The following is a 20,702-nucleotide window of genomic DNA, read 5'->3' on the forward strand; positions in this document are numbered from 1 at the left end:
CAGCTCCACGTCCTCCTGTACCACATGACTCCATCTCTTCTCTAGCCCGTGCCGCGCCCGCTTAGCCCCCTCAATCCGGCCGAACAAAAGCTGTTTCGGCATGCGGTGGCTGGACATGCGGGCTACATGACCCAGCCATCGCAGCCTTCCCCGCCGGAGGAGCTCACCGATGGGACCTTGCCCAGATCTTTCAAGGATTTGTGAGCTTCTCACACAATCCAGTCAGGTTAAACCCAGGATGGATCGTAGGCAGGCTAGCCTAAATGTTTCTAACCAGCGAAGATGTTCTATTAGGGGGGTCCACGTTTTGCAAGAGAGAAGGGAGGGCCGAAAATACCTGAAGCTTAGTGCGGAGCGACAGACCAGGTAGCTTCCACACAGCGTTACGCAACCGATGAAAAGATATTGCCGCTCGACTGATTCGGAGTGAGACCTCTGCTGTTAAACTGGAGCCAGTCATAATCACACTGCCCAGGTATGGGAAACTCTCCACTCTCTCCACAACTGCTCCATCACCGATTGGGAGTTGTGGAGGTGGAGTGTCCACACACACCCACACACACACCCACACACACACACACCCACACACACCACACACACCACACACACCCACACACACCACACACACACTACACACAACACACACACACACCCACACACACACCACACACATACACCCAAACACACACCCACGCACACCACACACACACCACACACACACCACACACTACACACACCCACACACACCACACACACACCACACACACCCACACACCCCACACACACCACACACACCACACACACACCCACACACACCACACATACCACACACACCACACACACACCCACACACACACACACCCACACACACCACACACACACCACACACTACGCACACACCCACACACACCACACACACACACACCACACACCACACACTACACCCACACACACCACACACACACCCACACACACCCACAAGCTTGACACCTCTCTCCCCTGACCTCTCCTCCCCACCCAACGTCCTCCCCTCCAGCGGAGACCCCCTGGCTCCGGAGACCCCCTCGGCTACCCCGGCGGACCCCTCTCAGCTACCCCCTCTCTGCAGGGCGGCTCCGGAGACCCCCCTCAGCTGCCCCGGCGGACCCCGGATTTCTCTCCCCCCCCCACCCCCCCTCCTCCGCTCTCCCCTGGGGTCCCAAATGTCTCCTCCCTTTCAGCAGGGCGGCCCGGGGGACCCCCTCGGGTACCCCGGCGGACCCCTCTCAGCTACCCCCTCTCGCCGGAGCGGCTCGGGGGACCCCTTCTTTCACCCCGGCGGGTCCCAAGCGGCACACTTCTTCTCCGCTCCCTCCTCCTTCTCCTCGTTCTCCTCGTTCTTCAACACCGGGGACCCTTCCTTCTCATCCCCTTCCTCCTCGTCCCCTTCCTCCTCGTCCCCTTCCTCCTCCTCGTCCTCCTCCTCCTCCTTCCTCTTCTTCCCCTTCCTCTCCTTCGACCCGGAGTGGCCGTTCCCCCGAAATTTTGGGGGCTCGTCCGGGCAACGCCACGCCCCCGGGCCCGCGTCGCCGTCCCGCCGCGGGCTCTCGCGGCTGCCGAGTGACGGCGGTGATGGTGGTGATGGTGGTGGTGGTGGTGGCGGTGGTGGTGGTGGTGGTGACGGCGGTGGTGGTGGTGGTGGCGGTGGTGGTGGATGGGGGAGGATGAGAGATCCTCTGAGTCGCCGCTCTGTGTGGGATGGGCACGGCGGGGAGTCACCGTCGCCTCCTGGGTCACCGTTCACCAGATTCTGCGGCTTCGGGAAGCACAGGCAAGTTGGTGGTGGTGGTGGTAGTGGTGGTGGTGGTAGTGGCGGTGGTGGTGGTGGTAGTGACGGTGGTAGTGGTGGTGGTGGTGATAGTGGTGGTGGTAGTGGCTGTGGCGGTGGTGGTGGCAGTGGCGGTGGCAGTGGCGGTGGTGGTAGTGGCGGTGGTGGTAGTGGTGGTGGTGGTGGTAGTGGTGGTGGTGGTGGTGGTAGTGGTGGTGGTGGTAGTGGTGGTGGTGGCGGTGGTGGTGGTGGTGGTGGTGGTAGTGGTGGTGGTAGTGGTGGTGGTAGTGGTGGTGGTGGTGGTGGCAGTGGTGGTGGTGGTAATGGTGGTGGTGATGGTAGTGGTGGTGGTAGTGGTGGTGGTGTCACGTGCAGGGTGAATGTGGTGGTGGTGTCACGTGCAGGGTGAATGTGGTGGTGGTGGTGTCACGTGCAGGGTGAATGTGGTGGTGGTGTCACGTGCAGGGTGAAGGTGGTGGTGGTGGTGGTGGTGTCACGTGCAGGGTGAATGTGGTGGTGGTGGTGGTGGTGTCACGTGCAGGGTGAATGTGGTGGTGGTGGTGGTGTCACGTGCAGGGTGAATGTGGTGGTGGTGGTTATCCTCTCTGTCTGTCTCTGTCTGCGTCTACTCAGAAGACGACCGCAGAGCACGGCTCCCTCACCACCACCAGCACCACCACAGGTAACAATCAGCACGACTTGGACAGCAACAACAACCACAACAACAACAACAATAGATCCACCACCACCACAACCACGTCCACAACCTCCACCACGTCCACCACCTCCACCACGACCACCGCCACAACCAATACCACCACAACCAACACCACTTCCACCACCACCGCCACCACCACCACCTCCACCACCACCTCCACCACCACAACCACCACAACCAACACCACCACAACAACAACAATAGATCCACCACCACCACAACCAATACCACCACAACCAACACCACCTCCACCACCACCTCCAGCAACAACTCCACCATCACAACCACCACCACCACAACCACCACAACCACCACCACGACCACAACCACCACCACCACAACCACCACCACCCCCACAACCACCACAACCAACACCACCACAACCAACACCACCACCACCACCAACTCCACCACCACAACCTCCACCACCTCCACCACCACCTCCACCACCACCACCACGTGGTCTGTGTGTGTGTCACTGTGTGTGTCACTGTGTGTGCCTGTGTCATTGTGTGAGTGTCACTGTGTGTGTGTCTGTATGTGTCTGTGTCACTGTGTGTGTGTCACTGTGTGTGTCTGTGTGTGTCTGTGTGTGTGTGTCTGTGTCACTATGTGAGTGTCACTGTGTGTGTATCTGTGTGTGTGTCACTGTGTGTGTCTCTGTGTGTGTGTGTCACTGTGTGTGTGTCACTGTGTGTGTGTCACTGTGTGAGTGTCACTGTGTCTGTGTCACTGTGTGTGTGTCACTGTGAGTGTCTGTGTGTGTGTGTCACAGTGTGTGTGTCACTTTGTGTGTCATTGTGTGTGTGTCACTGTGTGTGTGTCACTGTGTGTGTCAATGTCTGTGTGTGTCACTGTGTGTGTGTCACTGTGTGTGTGTCACTGTGTGTCACTGTGTGTGTCACTGTGTGTGTGTGTCACTGTGTGTGTGTCACTGTGTGTGTCACTGTGTGTGTGTGTTTCACTGCGTGTGTCACTGTGTGTGTGTGACTGTGTGTGTGTGCGTACTGGTGCAGGCCTGAGGCTTTGTGGTGTTTCACGTGCGTCACTGTGTGTGTGTGTCACTGTGTGTGTCACTGTGTGTGTGTGTCACTGTGTGTGTGTCACTGTGTGTGTGTGTCAATGTGTGTGTGTGTCACTCTGTGTGTGTCACTGTGTGTGTGTGTGTCACTGTGTGTGTGTCACTGTGCGTGTGTCACTGTGTGTCACTGTGTGTCACTGTGTGTGTGTCACTGAGTGTCACTGTGTGTGTGTGTCACTGTGTGTGTGTCACTGTCTTTGTGTCACTGTGTGTGTGTGTCACTGTGTGTGTGTCACTGTGTGTCACTGTGTGTGTGTGTCACTGTGTGAGTGTCACTGTGTGTATCACTGTGTGTGTCACTGTGTGTGTGTCACTGTGTGTGTGTGTCACTGTGTGTGTCTGTGTGTGTGTGTCACTGTGTGTGTGTCACTGTGTGTGTGTGTCACTCTGTGTGTCTGTGTGTGTGTCACTGTGTGTGTGTCACTGTGTGTGTGTCACTGTGTGTGTGTGTGTCACTGTGTGTGTGTCACTGTGTGTATGTGTGTCACTGTGTGTGTGTCACTGTGTGTGTGGCACTGTGTGTGTGTGTCACTGTGTGTGTGTGTCACTGTGTGTGTGCCACTGTGCGTGTGTGTCACTGTGTGTGTCACTGTGTGTGTGTCACTGTGTGTCACTGTGTGTGTGTCACTGTGTGTGTCACTGTGTGTCACTGTGTGTGTGTCACTGTGTGTGTCACTGTGTGTGTGTCACTGTGTGTGTGTCACTGTGTGTGTGTGTGTCACTGTGTGTGTCACTGTGTGTGTGTCACTGTGTGTGTCACTGTGTGTGTCACTGTGTGTGTGTGTCACTGTGTGTGTCACTGTGTGTGTGTCACTGTGTGTGTGTGTCACTGTGTGTGTGTCACTGTGTGTGTGTGTCACTGTGTGTGTGTGTCACTGTGTGTGTGTCACTGTGTGTGTCACTGTGTGTGTGTCTCACTGTGTGTGTGTCACTGTGTGTGTGTCACTGTGTGTGTCACTGTGTGTGTCACTGTCTGTGTGTGTCACTGTGTGTGTGTCACTGTGTGTGTGTGTCACTGTGTGTGTCACTCCAGGCCCCTGTCAGCGAGGTTGTTGCTGTGTCTCTGGAGGATCTGCTGACAGGCACCACCAAGACTTTGTCCGTGGAGACGCGGGGTAGACACGGACACAGCAGGCGGACTAAGCTGTCCGTGCAGGTGACGAGACAGACGCACACACACAGACACACACAGACGCACACACACAGACACACACACACAGACACACACAGACACACACACACAGATAGACACACACAGACACATACAGACACACACAGACACATACAGACACATACACAGACACACACACAGACACGCACACACAGGTGTATGTGACACCTGTGTGTGCGTGTCTGTGTGTGTATCTGTGTCTGTGTGTGTGTTTGTCTATATGCGTGTGTGTCTGTGTCTGTGTGTGTGTGTCTGTGTGTGTGTCTGTGTGTCTGTGTGTGTCTGTGTGTCTATCTGCGTGTGTGTCTGTGTGTGTGTCTGTGTGTCTGTGCGTGTGTCTGTGTGTCTGTGTGTGTCTGTGTGTCTATCTGCGTGTGTGTCTGTGTGTGTGTCTGTGTGTCCAACAAAAACAACCTCCTACCTCCACGTGGTGTCGGTCGGCAACGTTGCGGAGGTCAGTGCCTTTGGGGCAGGGCCAACTTAGATTGGCTCCTCCCCTCATGGCGTCTGTGACCACCACAACGGTCAAACGGGGGCCTCTAGACGGGTGCGAGGGGCTGGTAACCCCTCCACCTTCAATAAACTACCACTAAACTACGACTGAAATATGTAACTAATAAGCTTGTGCCGGAGGCCCCGGGGGGCCAGGCGTCTATGACGTCTCCTGGCCAAACCCCAATTGGTGGAGCCAGGAGATTGAATCTCCACCCTCGGGGCTCCTCCAGAAACAACGAAAAGCCACTTCGAGTGGCCACGTGGAATGTTCGAACGCTCACTGCGGAGGAGAGGCTACCCACTCCTCTGTCGGGAGCTGGACCGGTACCGCCTGGGTCTCTGTGGCATTCAGGAGGTCCGGTGGACCGGCTCTGGCTCCTGCAATTATGAGGGGTGGACAGTCCTCTACTCGGGGCAGGAGACTGCCAAACAAAAGAATGAAGGGGGCGTGGGAACGTGGCGGTGAGGTGTGGGAAGCTGTAAGCCCCAGGCTACTTTGGGCTCGCCATCCCATCAACCAGATGCGAGGAGTGGAGGTCGTGGTTACTTATGCCCCCACCGAAGATGAACAACCGTGGAGGGATGCAGGCAAGGTCAATGAGTCAGATGCCTTCTATGACCTCCTGTCACAGGTGCTGGCTAAAGTGGCCCCTCGGGATAGAGTCATTCTGTTGGGTGACTTCAATGCCGGAGTTGGTCATGATGCTGGCACCTGGTCTGGATTGATTGGAAGACATGGGCCAGATCAGCTCAACAACAGTGGTAGGAAGCTGCTAGATTTTTGTGCAGCCCATGGGCTTGTAATTACCAACACGCTGTTCCAGCATCGGCGCATCCACACAACATCATGGATGCATGCCGGGTCCAAGCAAGAACATCTGCTGGACTACATAGTGACAGACCAGCGGATACGAGCCCATGTCCTTGACACCAGGACCTACCGTGGAGCTGATATGCCCACTGACCATCGAATTGTCATCTGTAAGATGCGCCTGCCATTCTTCCACTCCGGTGGTGGGTGTACACCGAGAGCCCCATTCACACCCATAGTGGCATGATCTCTGCTAGCTGATGGAAGTTGCAAGCGAGAATTTCATCATCGCTTGCGGCTGGGGTTGGCATCGTCCCCCACTCCTCCTGATGTCGAGGGTAAATGGGCGAGGTTTAGGACTGTCACTCATGCAGCTGCATTGGCTGCTTTGGGTACACGGTCCAGACCTCCTCAGAGACCCTGGCTAACAGAGGAGGTGTTCAGGATGGCTGAGAAAAAGCGACAGGCCCACTGTCATCGGCTACATAATCCCACGTCAGAGAATGAGAAGGCTTACCACAGCCTTCGCTCGGAGGTTCGGAGAGCCGTGAGGCGCTGCAAGGATGGGTGGTGGTCGCGGGTTGCTGAGGAAATGGAGTCTGCCTCAGTGGCCCGCGATCACAAATCTCTATTTGACTCCATCAAAATAATAACCTGCAGCGCCACACCTATTACCATCATTAGGAGAAAAAAATGGTGTTCCAATCTCTGACCCCCAGGAACAAGTTTGCAGATTTGCTGAGCATTTCTGTGAGGTCCTGGGGGAGGGGAAACCCCTCAGCCAGGAAAGCATCGTGGCACAAAGTGGGGATGACCCTGCTGAGGCTGCGGTGCCTCAAATATTGGAAGAAGTCACCCCCTGTGAGTGGCTGGCTGAAGTACCATCTGTTGAGGAAGTACTGAAGGCGATCCGGAGTCTGAGACCAGGAAAGGCATCGGGCAGAGATGGTCTCCCAAGTGAAATGCTAAATGAGGGTGGCGTTTGTGCACAGACTGCCCTATATGACATCATAACCATAGTCTGGACCACTGGACGGGTTCCGCAGGATTGGAAGGATGCCCTGGTGGTCCCCCTCTTTAAGAAGGGGGACCGCACAGACTGTAACAACTACAGGGGCATCTCACTCCTCAGTGTACCGGGAAAGGTCCTGGCAAAGATTATTCAACATCGCTTTGCCAGGCATGCTGAGGAGAGGCTTGCGGAGCCCCAATGCTGTTTCAGGAAAGGGCGGTCCTGCACAGATGCCATATTTTCTGTTCGTCTGCTACAGCAATGGTGTAGGGAATTCCAACAAGACCTACATCTTTGCTTTATTGACCTGGTCAAGGCCTATGACATCATCAGTAGGCCTGGGCTCTGGGTTGTTCTTCGTGCTTTTGGAGTCCCTGACCCCCTGCTCACGATCATTAAGGACCTTCATGATGGTGAGCGGGCCCGGGTAAAACTACGTGGCCGGGAGTCAGAGCCATTCCCTGTACACCTTGGGGTGCGACAGGGATGTGCTCTGGCTCCCACATTATTTAACATCTATTTTGACCACGTAGTTCGTGAAGCCTTCAATAGCTGTACCGGGGGAATCTCCATATGGTACAGATATAATGGGAGGCTAATCGATGCCCGGGTGCGGTCAAGGGATGGCTCCCTATTGCTCAACCACGTTATGTATGCTGATGATTTGGTAATAGCTGCTCAGTCAGAGGAGGAGTTGGAGACGCTGCTGCTGAGACTGGAGCGTGCCACTAAGAGATGGGGCCTTACCATCAGCCCCACCAAAACTAAGCACCTGCCTGGGTATTTTGTACCATCGGACACTCCACCACCACAACTCCCAATCGTCTGTGTGTGTGTCTGTGTGTGTGTCTCTGTGTGTGTATCACTGTGTGTCTGTGTGTGTGTGTGTCTGTGTGTCTGTGTGTGTATCTGTCTCATAGTTACCCTCCACGCCATAACCTGCTATCAAACCTCCACTCTTACCCCCAGGTCCCTGTAGGTGCTGTCGATGGCTCCCGGCTAATCGCTCGCACTGCCCGTGATGGTGATGCTGGTGGTGGTGATGGTGATGATGGTGGTGGTGATGGTGGTGGTGATGGTGGTGGTGATGGTGGTGGTGATGCGATGATGACGATGGAGGTGGTGGTGAAGATTTTGCCACATGCTCACTTCACCAGAGATGGGGCGAATGTCATCTACACGGCGCACATCAGTCTCACAGAGGTGAGACACACTGCGAGTACTACTATTACTAGGACCAATACTATTACTAGTACTATTATTACTAATACTATTACTACTAGTACTACTATTACTAGTACCAATACTATTACTACTAGTACTACTATTACTAGTACCAATACTATTACTAGTACTATTATTACTAGTACCAATACTATTACTACTAGTACTACTATTACTAGTACCAATACTATTACTACTAGTACTACTATTACTAGTACCAATACTATTACTACTAGTACTACTATTACTAGTACCAATACTATTACTACTAGTACTACTATTACTAGTACCAATACTATTACTAGTACTATTATTACTAGTACCAATACTATTACTACTAGTACTACTATTACTAGTACCAATACTATTACTACTAGTACTACTATTACTAGTACCAATACTATTACTAGTACTATTATTACTAGTACTAATACTATTACTGCTAGTACTACTTTTACTAGTACCAATACTATTACTACTAGTACTACTATTACTAGTACCAATACTATTACTACTAGTACTACTATTACTAGTACCAATACTATTACTACTAGTACTACTATTACTAGTACCAATACTATTACTAGTACTATTATTACTAGTACTAATACTATTACTGCTAGTACTACTATTACTAGTACCAATACTATTACTAGTACTATTATTACTAATACTATTACTAGTACTACTATTACTAGTACTACTATTACTAGTACCAATACTATTACTACTATTACTAATACTACTACTAGTACTATTACTAATACTACTACTATTACTACTAGTAGTACTATTACTAGTACCAATACTATTACTAGTACTACTATTACTAGTACCAATACTATTACTACTAGTACTACTATTACTAGTACCAATACTATTACTAGTACTATTATTACTAGAACTAATACTATTACTGCTAGTACTACTATTACTAGTACCAATACTATTACTAGTACTATTATTACTAATACTATTACTAGTACTACTATTACTAGTACTACTATTACTAGTACCAATACTATTACTACTATTACTAATACTACTACTAGTACTATTACTAGTACTAATACTACTACTACTAGTAGTACTATTACTAGTACCAATACTATTACTAGTACTACTATTACTAGTACCAATACTATTACTACTACTACTATTACTAGTACCAATACTATTACTAATACTACTATTACTAGTACTACTATTACTAGGACCAATACTATTACTAGTACTATTATTACTAGTACTAATACTATTACTACTAGTACTACTATTACTAGTACTACTATTACTAGTACTATTACTAGTACCAATACTATTACTACTAGTACTACTATTACTAGTACCAATACTATTACTAGTACTATTATTACTAGTACTAATACTATTACTGCTAGTACTACTATTACTAGTACCAATACTATTACTAGTACTATTATTACAAATACTATTACTATTACTAGTACTACTATTACTAGTACTACTATTGCTAGTACCAATACTATTACTACTATTACTAATACTACTACTAGTACTATTACTAGTACTAATACTACTACTACTAGTAGTACTATTACTAGTACCAATACTATTACTAGTACTATTATTACTAGTACTAATACTATTACTGCTAGTACTACCATTACTAGTACCAATACTATTACTAGTACTATTATTACTACTAGTACTATTATTACTAGTACCAATACTATTACTAGTACTATTATTACTAGTACCAATACTATTACTAGTACTATTATTACTAGTACTAATAATATTACTGCTAGTACTACTATTACTAGTACCAATACTATTACTAGTACTATTATTACTAGTACCAATACTATTACTACTATTACTAATACTACTAGTACTACTATTACTACTATTACTAATACTACTAGTACTACTATTACTAGTACTAATACTACTAGAACTACTATTACTAGTACCAATACTATTACTAGTACCAATACTATTACTAGTACTATTATTACTAGTACTAATACTATTACCACTAGTACTACTATTACTAGTACCAATACTATTACTACTATTACTAATACTACTAGTACTACTATTACTAGTACTAATACTACTAGAACTACTATTACTAGTACCAATACTATTACTAGTACTATTATAACTAGTACTAATACTATTACTACTAGTACTACTATTACTAGTACCAATACTATTACTAGTATTACTAATACTACTAGTACTACTATTACTAGTACTAATACTACTAGAACTACTATTACTAGTACTATTATTACTAGTACTAATACTACTAGTACTAGTACTACTATTACTAGTACCAATACTATTACTATTATTACTAATGCTACTAGTACTACTATTACTAGTACTACTATTACTAGTACCAATACTATTACTAGTACTATTATTACTAGTACTAATACTATTACTACTAGTACTACTATTACTAGTACCAATACTATTACTACTATTACTAATACTACAAGTACTACTATTACTAGTACTAATACTACTAGAACTACTATTACTAGTACCAATACTATTACTAGTACTATTATAACTAGTACTAATACTATTACTACTAGTACTACTATTACTAGTACCAATACTATTACTAGTACTACTAATACTACTAGTACTACTATTACTAGTACTAATACTGCTAGAACTACTATTACTAGTACCAATACTATTACTAGTACTATTATTACTAGTACTAATACTACTAGTACTAGTACTACTATTACTAGTACCAATACTATTACTACTATTACTAATGCTACTAGTACTACTATTACTAGTACTAATACTACTAGTACTAATACTATTACTAGTACTATTACTAGTACTATTATTACTAGTACTATTATTACTAGTACCAATACTATTACTAGTACTATTATTACTAGTACTAATACTATTACTACTAGTACTACTATTACTAGTACCAATAATATTACTACTATTACTAATACTACTATTACTGGTACTAATACTATTACTAGTAGTACTACTATTACTAGTACTACTATTACTAGTACCAATACTATTACTACTATTACTAATACTACTAGTACTACTATTACTAGTACTAATACTACTAGTACTACTATTACTAGTACTAATACTACTATTACTAGTACTATTACTACTATTACTAGTACTAATACTAGTACTACTATTACTAATACTATTACTACTAGTACTACTATTACTAGTACTACTACTAGTACTACTATTACTAGTACTAATACTATTACTGCTAGTACTAGTACTACTATTACTAGTACTAATTCTACTATTACTAATACTACTATTACTAGTACTACTATTACTAGTACTAATACTACTACTAGTACCAATACTACTACTAGTACTACTACTAGTACTAATACTACTATTACTAACACTACTATTACTTGTACTACTATTACTAGTACTACTATTACTAGTACTAATACTACTACTAGTACCAATACTACTACTAGTACTACTACTAGTACTAATACTACTACTTGTACTACTAGTACTAATACTACTACTAGTACTACTGTTACTAGTACTAATACTACTACTAGTACTATTACTAATACTACTATTACTAGTACTACTAGTAGTACTACTACTACTAGTACTACTACTAATACTACTTGTACTACTAGTACTAATACTACTACTAGTACTACTATTGCTAGTACTAATACTACTACTAGTACTACTATTACTAGTACTACTATTACTAGTACTAATACTACTACTAGTACTATTACTCGTACTAATACTACTATTATTAGTACTATTACTGCTATTACTAGTACTACTATTACTAGTACTAATACTACTACTAGTACTATTATTACTAGTACTAACACTACTACTATTGCTAATACTATTACTACTATTATTAGTACTATTACTACTATTATTATTAGTACTATTACTACTATTACTAGTACTACTACTAGTACTAATACTACTATTACTAGTACTATTACTAACCCATACTAACCATTACTACTACTTCTAACTATAACTACTACTAACTATAACTACTAACTTTAACTACCAACTATTACTACTAACTTTACCTACTAATACTAACTATAACTACTAACTTTAACTACTATTACTACTTTAGCTACTAATACTAACTATTACTACTAACTATAACTACTAACTATTACTACTATTACTAACTATTACTACTAACTATAACTACTAACTATTACTACGACTACTAACTATAACTACTACTACTATTACTACTATTAACTATAACTACTAACTATTACTACTATAACTATTACTAACTATAACTACTACTAACTATTACTACTAATACTATAACTATTACTAACTACTACAGTGAGGAAAAAAGTATTTGATCCCCTGCTGATTTTGTACGTTTGCCCACTGACAAAGAAATGATCAGTTTATAATTTTAATGGTAGGTTTATTTGAACAGTGAGAGACAGAATAACAACAACAAAATCCAGAAAAACGCATGTAAAAAATGTTATAAATTGATTTGCATTTTAATGAGGCAAATAAGTATTTGACCCCTCTGCAAAACATGACTTAGTACTTGGTGGCAAAACCCTTGTTGGCAATCACAGAGGTCAGACGTTTCTTGTAGTTGGCCACCAGGTTTGCACACATCTCTGGAGGGATTTTGTCCCACTCCTCTTTGCAGATCTTCTCCAAGTCATTAAGCTTTCGAGGCTGACGTTTGGCAACTCGAACCTTTCAGCTCCCTCCACAGATTTTTCTATGGGATTAAGGTCTGGAGACTGGCTAGGCCACTCTAGGACCTTAATGTGCTTCTTCTTGAGCCACTCCTTTGTTGCCTTGGCCGTGTGTTTTGGGTCAGTCATGCTGGAATACCCATTCACGACCCATTTTCAATGCCCTGGCTGAGGGAAGGAGGTTCTCACCCAAGATTTGACGGTACATGGCCCCGTCCATCGTCCCTTTGATGCGGTGAAGTTGTCCTGTCCCCTTAGCAGAAAAACACCCCCAAAGCATAATGTTTCCACCTCCATGTTTGACGGTGGGGATGGTGTTCTTGGGGTCATAGGCAGCATTCCTTCTCCTCCAAACACGGCGAGTTGAGTTGATGCCAAAGAGCTCCATTTTGGTCTCATCTGACCACAACACTTTCACCCAGTTGTCCTCTGAATCATTCAGATGTTCATTGGCAAACTTCAGACGGGCATGTATATGTGCTTTCTTGAGCAAGGGGACCTTGCGGGCGCTGCAGGATATCAGTCCTTCACGGCGTAGTGTGTTACCAATTGTTTTCTTGGTGACTATGGTCCCAGCTGCCTTGAGATCATTGACAAGATCCTCCCGTGTAGTTCTGGGCTGATTCCTCACTGTTCTCATGATCATTGCAACTCCACGAGGTGAGATCTTGCATGGAGCCCCAGGCCGAGGGAGATTGACAGTTCTTTTGTGTTTCTTCCATTTGCGAATAATCGCACCAACTGTTGTCACCTTCTCACCAAGGTCCTGGGCAATGGTCTTGTAGCCCATTCCAGCCTTGTGTAGGTCTACAATATTGTCCCTGACATCCTTGGAGAACTCTTTGGTCTTGGCCATGGTGGAGAGTTTGGAATCTGATTGATTGATTGCTTCTATGGACAGGTGTCTTTTATACAGGTAACAAGCTGAGATTAGGAGCACTCCCTTTAAGAGTGTGCTCCTAATCTCAGCTTGTTGCCTGTATAAAAAGACACCTGGGAGCCAGATATCTTTCTGATTGAGAGGGGATCAAATACTTATTTCCCTCATTAAAATGCAAATCAATTTATAACATTTTTGACATGCGTTTTAATGGATTTTGTTGTTGTTATTCTGTCTCTCACTGTTCAAATAAACCTACCATTAAAATTATAGACTGACCGAATCATTTTCACACCTGATGATGATTGCTTGTGTTGCAGTCGAAACGTCGTGAGAATTTTATTGTTTTATGTTTTTATTATTTTCATCTTGCTGTGGTTTTCACACCTGACGATGATGATTGCTGCTTTTGTTGCAGTAGAAACGTCGTGAGAATTTTAATGTTTAATATTTTATTATTTTATTGTTTCACTTCTACGTGGTGGTGACTTTACCGAAAGAACCAAGAATATAGCTGGGATTTGATCACGGATTTTTGTGTACGGTATTGAATCGGACCTGGATCTTGTGTGTGTTTTCTTTTTAAACGTCTCGATTTATTTGATTATCTACCTACGTGGACTTTACCGAGTGCGGATTCCTACGGTCAATGAAAGCCACAGATCGAGGTTTAACCGAAGCCCTCTTAAGGCTTTTGTGTCCCCAAAGCTAATGTAAATGTTTTGCTATTTTGCTATTCTCAATTATTTTGCCAACCTAGCGTCGCCTCCTCTCTGCCTCGTTACACGTAAGATGCCTTACCGCTGATTCCACCTCGGCAAAATTATCTCACGTGGGGCAAGGGAAAAAGTCAAGGACTTCAGAAAGGACGTAAATCGTGTCACTGGTTAAAATCAGTGTTAGTTGTTTCCAAATACCTGGGCAGTATTCTTATGACCGGCTCCGGTTTGACAGCAGAGGTCTCGCTCCGAATCGGTCGAGCGGAAATATCTTTTCATCGGTTGCGTAACGCTGTGTGGAAGCTACCTGGTCTGTCGCTCCGCACGAAGCTTCAGGTCTTCTCAGCCACGGTCATTCCCTCCATTCTCTACGCTTGCGAAACGTGGACCCCCCCTTAATGGAACATCTTCGCTGGTTAGAAACATTTAGGCTAGCCTTCCAACTATCCATCCTGGGTTTAACCAGGCTGGATTGTGTGAGGACCTCACAAATCCTTGAAAGATCTGGGCAAGGTCCCATTTGTGAGCTCCTCCGGCAGGCAAGGCTGCGTTGGCTGGGTCATGTAGCCCGCATGCCCAGCCACCGCGTGCCGAAACAGCTTTTGTTTGGCCGGATCGAGGGGGCTAAACGGGCACGGCACAGGCTTGAGAAGAGATGGAATGATGTGGTACAGGAGGACGTGGAGCTGAGTGGACTTGCCGATGACTGGTACCAGCGGTGTCAAGATCGGCCTCTGTGGAGGAGGCTCGTGAAGGACGCTACTGGGCAGTTGGAGGCAGTCGCCCTCCAACAACAACGGAGGGCGGAGGAGCGACGCTCACAACAACGAGCGGAGCGCCGGGTGGCTAAAGCACAGCAGGTTGGCACAGTAGGGGGCACAGGTGGTGCATCAGCCAGTCATCTCAGTCAGTCGACCCGTGGCACCTGGGTCTGCCCTGTGACCTCCTGCCAACGGGCGTTCGACACTTCACGTGGCCTCAGGGTGCACATAGCCTGGCACAAGCGCCGTGGTGACGTCACCGCCACTTAGTGGCGAATGGCGGTTGTTGTTGTTATGTGTCTATGTGTGTGTGTGTGTGTGTCTATGTCTATGTCTGTGTGTCTATCTGCGTGTGTGTGTCTAACTAGGCTCTGTGTGGGTGCACGGTATCCGTCCCCACGCTGTCCGGCCGAATTCTCCCCCTGCCTTGCCGCTCCATCCTCACGCCCAGCACCGTGAAGCGTCTACGGGGAGAGGGACTACCCACACCGCCACCAGCCACACGACACGCACCACCTGCACCACCTGCACCACCTGCACCACCTGCACCACCCCGAGGAGGAGGAGGTGCTCGTAGTGGAGGTCGTGGTGGTGGTGGAGGTAGTGGAGGAGGTAGTGGAGCAGCAGGAGGAGGAGGTAGTAGAGGTAGTGGAGTGATAGGTGGAGTAGGAGGTAGTAGAGGTAGTGGAGTGGTAGGCGGAGTAGGTGGTAGTGGAGTGGTAGGCGGAGTAGGAGGTAGTAGAGGTAGTGGAGTGGTAGGCGGAGTAGGTGGTAGTGGAGTGGTAGGCGGAGTAGGAGGTAGTAGAGGTAGTGGAGTGGTAGGTGGAGTAGGTGGAGGAGGTAATGGAGGAGGTAGTGGAGTGGTAGGTGGAGGAGGTGGAGGTGGTAATGGAGTGGTAGGTGGAGGAGGTAGTGGAGTGGTAGGTGGAGGAGGTAGAGGTGGTAGTGGAGTGGTAGGTGGAGGAGGTAGTGGAGTGGTAGGTGGTGGAGGAGGTGGAGGAGGTAGTGGAGTGGTAGGTGGAGGAGGTAGTGGAGTGGTAGGTGGAGTAGGTGGAAGGGGTGACCTGATCATCGCCTTCTCCATCGCCTTTCCGAGTTCCATCGACGATGAAACTCGCAAAGTCATCGCTCAGCACCTGCCCCCATCTTGACCTCATGACTACACTACAATATACACTACACTATACACTACACTATACACTACACTATACACTACACTATACACTACACTATACACTACACTATACTACACTATACACTACACTATACACTACTACACTATACACTACACTACACTATACACCACTACACTATACACTACTACACTATACACTACACTATACACTACTACACTACACTATACACTACACTACTACACTATACACTACTACACTATACACTACTACACTATACACTACTACACTATACACTACTACACTATACACTACTACACTATACACTACTACACTATACACTACTACACTATACACTACACTATACACCACTACACTATACACTACTACACTATACACTACTACACTATACACTACTACACTATTACACTAATCACTATACACTACTACACTATACACTACTACACTATACACCACTACAATATACACTACTACACTATACACTACACTATACACTACTACACTATACACCACTACACTATACACTACTACACTATACACTACTACACTATACACTACTACACTATACACTACTACACTATACACTACCACACTATACACCACTACACTATACACCACTACACTATACACTACTACACTATATACTATACTATACACTACTACACTATACACTACTACACTATACACCACTACACTATACACTACTACACTATACACTACTACACCATACACTACTACACTACTACACTATACACTACTATACACTACACTACTACACTATACACTACTACACTATACACTACTACACTATACACTACTACACTACTACACTATACACTACTACACGATACACTACTACACAACACTATACACTACTACACTATACACTACACTATACACTACTACACTATACGCTACTACACTATACACTACTGCACTGCACTATACACTACACTATACACTACTACACTATACACTACAACACTATACACTACTACACTACTACACTATACACTACACTATACACTACAACACTATACACTACTACATTATACACTACACTACACTATACACTACTACACTATACACTACTACACTACACTATACACTACTACACTATACACTAATACACTATACACTGCTACACTATACACTACTACACTATATACTACTACACTATACACTACTACACTATACACTACACTATACACTACTACACTATACACCACTACACTATACACTATACACTACACTATACACTACTACACTACTACAATATACACTACACTACACTACTACACTATACACTACTACACTATACACTACACTACTACACTATACACTACACTATACACTACTACACTACTACACTATACACTACTACAATATACACTACTACACTATACACTACTGCACTATACACTACTACACTATACACTACTACACTACACTACTACACTATACACTACTACACTACTACACTATGCACTACTACACTATACACTATATACTACACTATACACTACACTACTACACTATACACTACACTATACACTACACTATACACTACTACACTATACACTACTACACTATACACTACTACACTATACACTACTACACTATAAACTACTACACTATACACTACCACACTAAACACTACTACACTATACACTACTACACTATACACTACTACACTACACTATACACTACTACACTATACACTACATTATTACACTATACACTACTACACTATACACTACTACACTATACACTACTACACTATACACTACTACAGTATAAACTACACTATACACTACTACACTATACACTACACTACTACACTATACACTATACTATACACTACACTATACACTACACTATACACTACTACACTATACACTACACTACACAATACACTACTACACTATACACTACCATACTATACACTACACTAAACTATACACTACTACACTATACACTACTACACTACACTATACACTACTACACTATACACTACTACACTATACACTACTACACTATACACTACTACACGATACTATACACAACTATACTATACACTACTACACTACACTATACACTATTACACTATACACTACTACACTATACACTACTACACTACACTATACACTACACTATACACTACTACACTATACACTACTACACTATACACTACTACACTATACACTACACTATACACTGCTACATTATACACTATACACAACACAATACACTACTACACTATACACTACTACACTATACACTACAATATACACTACACTATACACTACACTATACACTACACTATACACTACTACACTATACACTACACTACACAATACACTACAACACTATACACTACTACACTATACACTACCATACTATACACTACACTACACTATACACTACTACACTATACACTACTACACTATACACTACTACACTATACACTACTACACGATACTATACACTAATATACTATACACTACTACACTACACTATACACTATTACACTATACACTACTACACTATACACTACTACACTATACACTACACTATACACTACACTATACACTACACTATACACTACTACACTATACACTACTACACTATACACTACACTATACATTGCTACATTATACACTATACACTACACGATACACTACTACACTATACACTACTACACTATACACTTCCACACTATACACTCCACTACACTATACACTACTACACTATACACTACTACACTACACTATACACTACTACACTACACTCTACACTACTACACTATACACTACCATACTATACACTACTCTACACTATACACAACTACACTATACACTACTATACTATACACGACTACACTACACTATACACTTCTACACTATACTATACACTACTACACTATACACCACTACACTATACACTACTACACTATACACTACTACACTATACACTACTACACTATACACTACTACACTATAAACTACTACACTATACACTACTACACTATGCACTACTACACTATACACTATACACTACTACACTACACTATACAGTACACTATACACTACTACACTATACACTACACTATACACTACTATACTACACTATACACTATACACTACTACACTATACACTACACTATACAGTACACTATACACTACTACACTATACACTACACTATACACTACTATACTACACTACTACACTATACACTACTACACTATAAACTACACCATACACTATACACTACTACCCTATATACTACTACACTATACAGAACAACACTACACTATACACTACTACACTACAACTATACACTACTACATTATACACTACTACACTATACACTACTACACTATACACTACACTACTACACTATACAATACTACACTATACACTACTACACTATACACTACTACACTATACACTACTACACGATACACTACTATACTATACATTACTACACTATACACTACTACACTACACTATACACTACTACACTATACACTACTACACTATACACGACTACACTATACACTACTACACTATACTAAACACTACACTATACACTACACTATACACTACTACACTATTCACTACACAACACAATACACTACTACACTATACACTACTACACTATACACTACAATATACACTACACACTACACTATACAATACACTATACACTACTACACTATAAACTACACTACACAATACACTACTACACTATACACCACCATACTATACACTACACTACACTATACACTACTACACTATACACTACTATACTACACTATACACTACTACACTATACACTACTACACTATACTATACACTACTATACAATACACTACTACACTACACTATACACTACTACACTATACACTATACTATACACTACTACACTATACACTACTACACTATACACTACTACACTATACACTACTACACTATACACTATACACTACACTATACACTGCTACATTACACACTATACACTACTACACTATACACTACTACACTATACACTACTACACTATACACTTCCACACTATACACTACACTATACACTATTACACTATACACTATATACT

At 43.8% G+C, this 20,702-nt stretch overlaps 1 protein-coding gene across 1 annotated transcript; it reads left to right on the forward strand.

Annotated features, from left to right (window-relative positions):
- Window positions 1-1,685: 1,685 nt before the first annotated feature.
- Window positions 1,686-17,854, forward strand: LOC142907378 (uncharacterized). Its single transcript, XM_076056860.1, has 5 exons — window positions 1,686-1,810; window positions 2,441-2,489; window positions 4,640-4,762; window positions 8,065-8,298; window positions 15,799-17,854. The coding sequence occupies exons 1-5, from the start codon at window positions 1,704-1,706 to the stop codon at window positions 16,579-16,581; spliced, it is 1,296 nt and encodes a 431-aa protein (XP_075912975.1). The 5' UTR covers window positions 1,686-1,703; the 3' UTR covers window positions 16,582-17,854.
- Window positions 17,855-20,702: the final 2,848 nt, after the last annotated feature.

The sequence above is a fragment of the Petromyzon marinus genome, chromosome 78 (assembly GCF_048934315.1).
Source record: "Petromyzon marinus isolate PM22_M1 ecotype Great Lakes invasive population chromosome 78, UKy_Petmar_22M1.pri1.0, whole genome shotgun sequence".
In the NCBI taxonomy this organism is placed as follows: domain Eukaryota; kingdom Metazoa; phylum Chordata; class Hyperoartia; order Petromyzontiformes; family Petromyzontidae; genus Petromyzon; species Petromyzon marinus.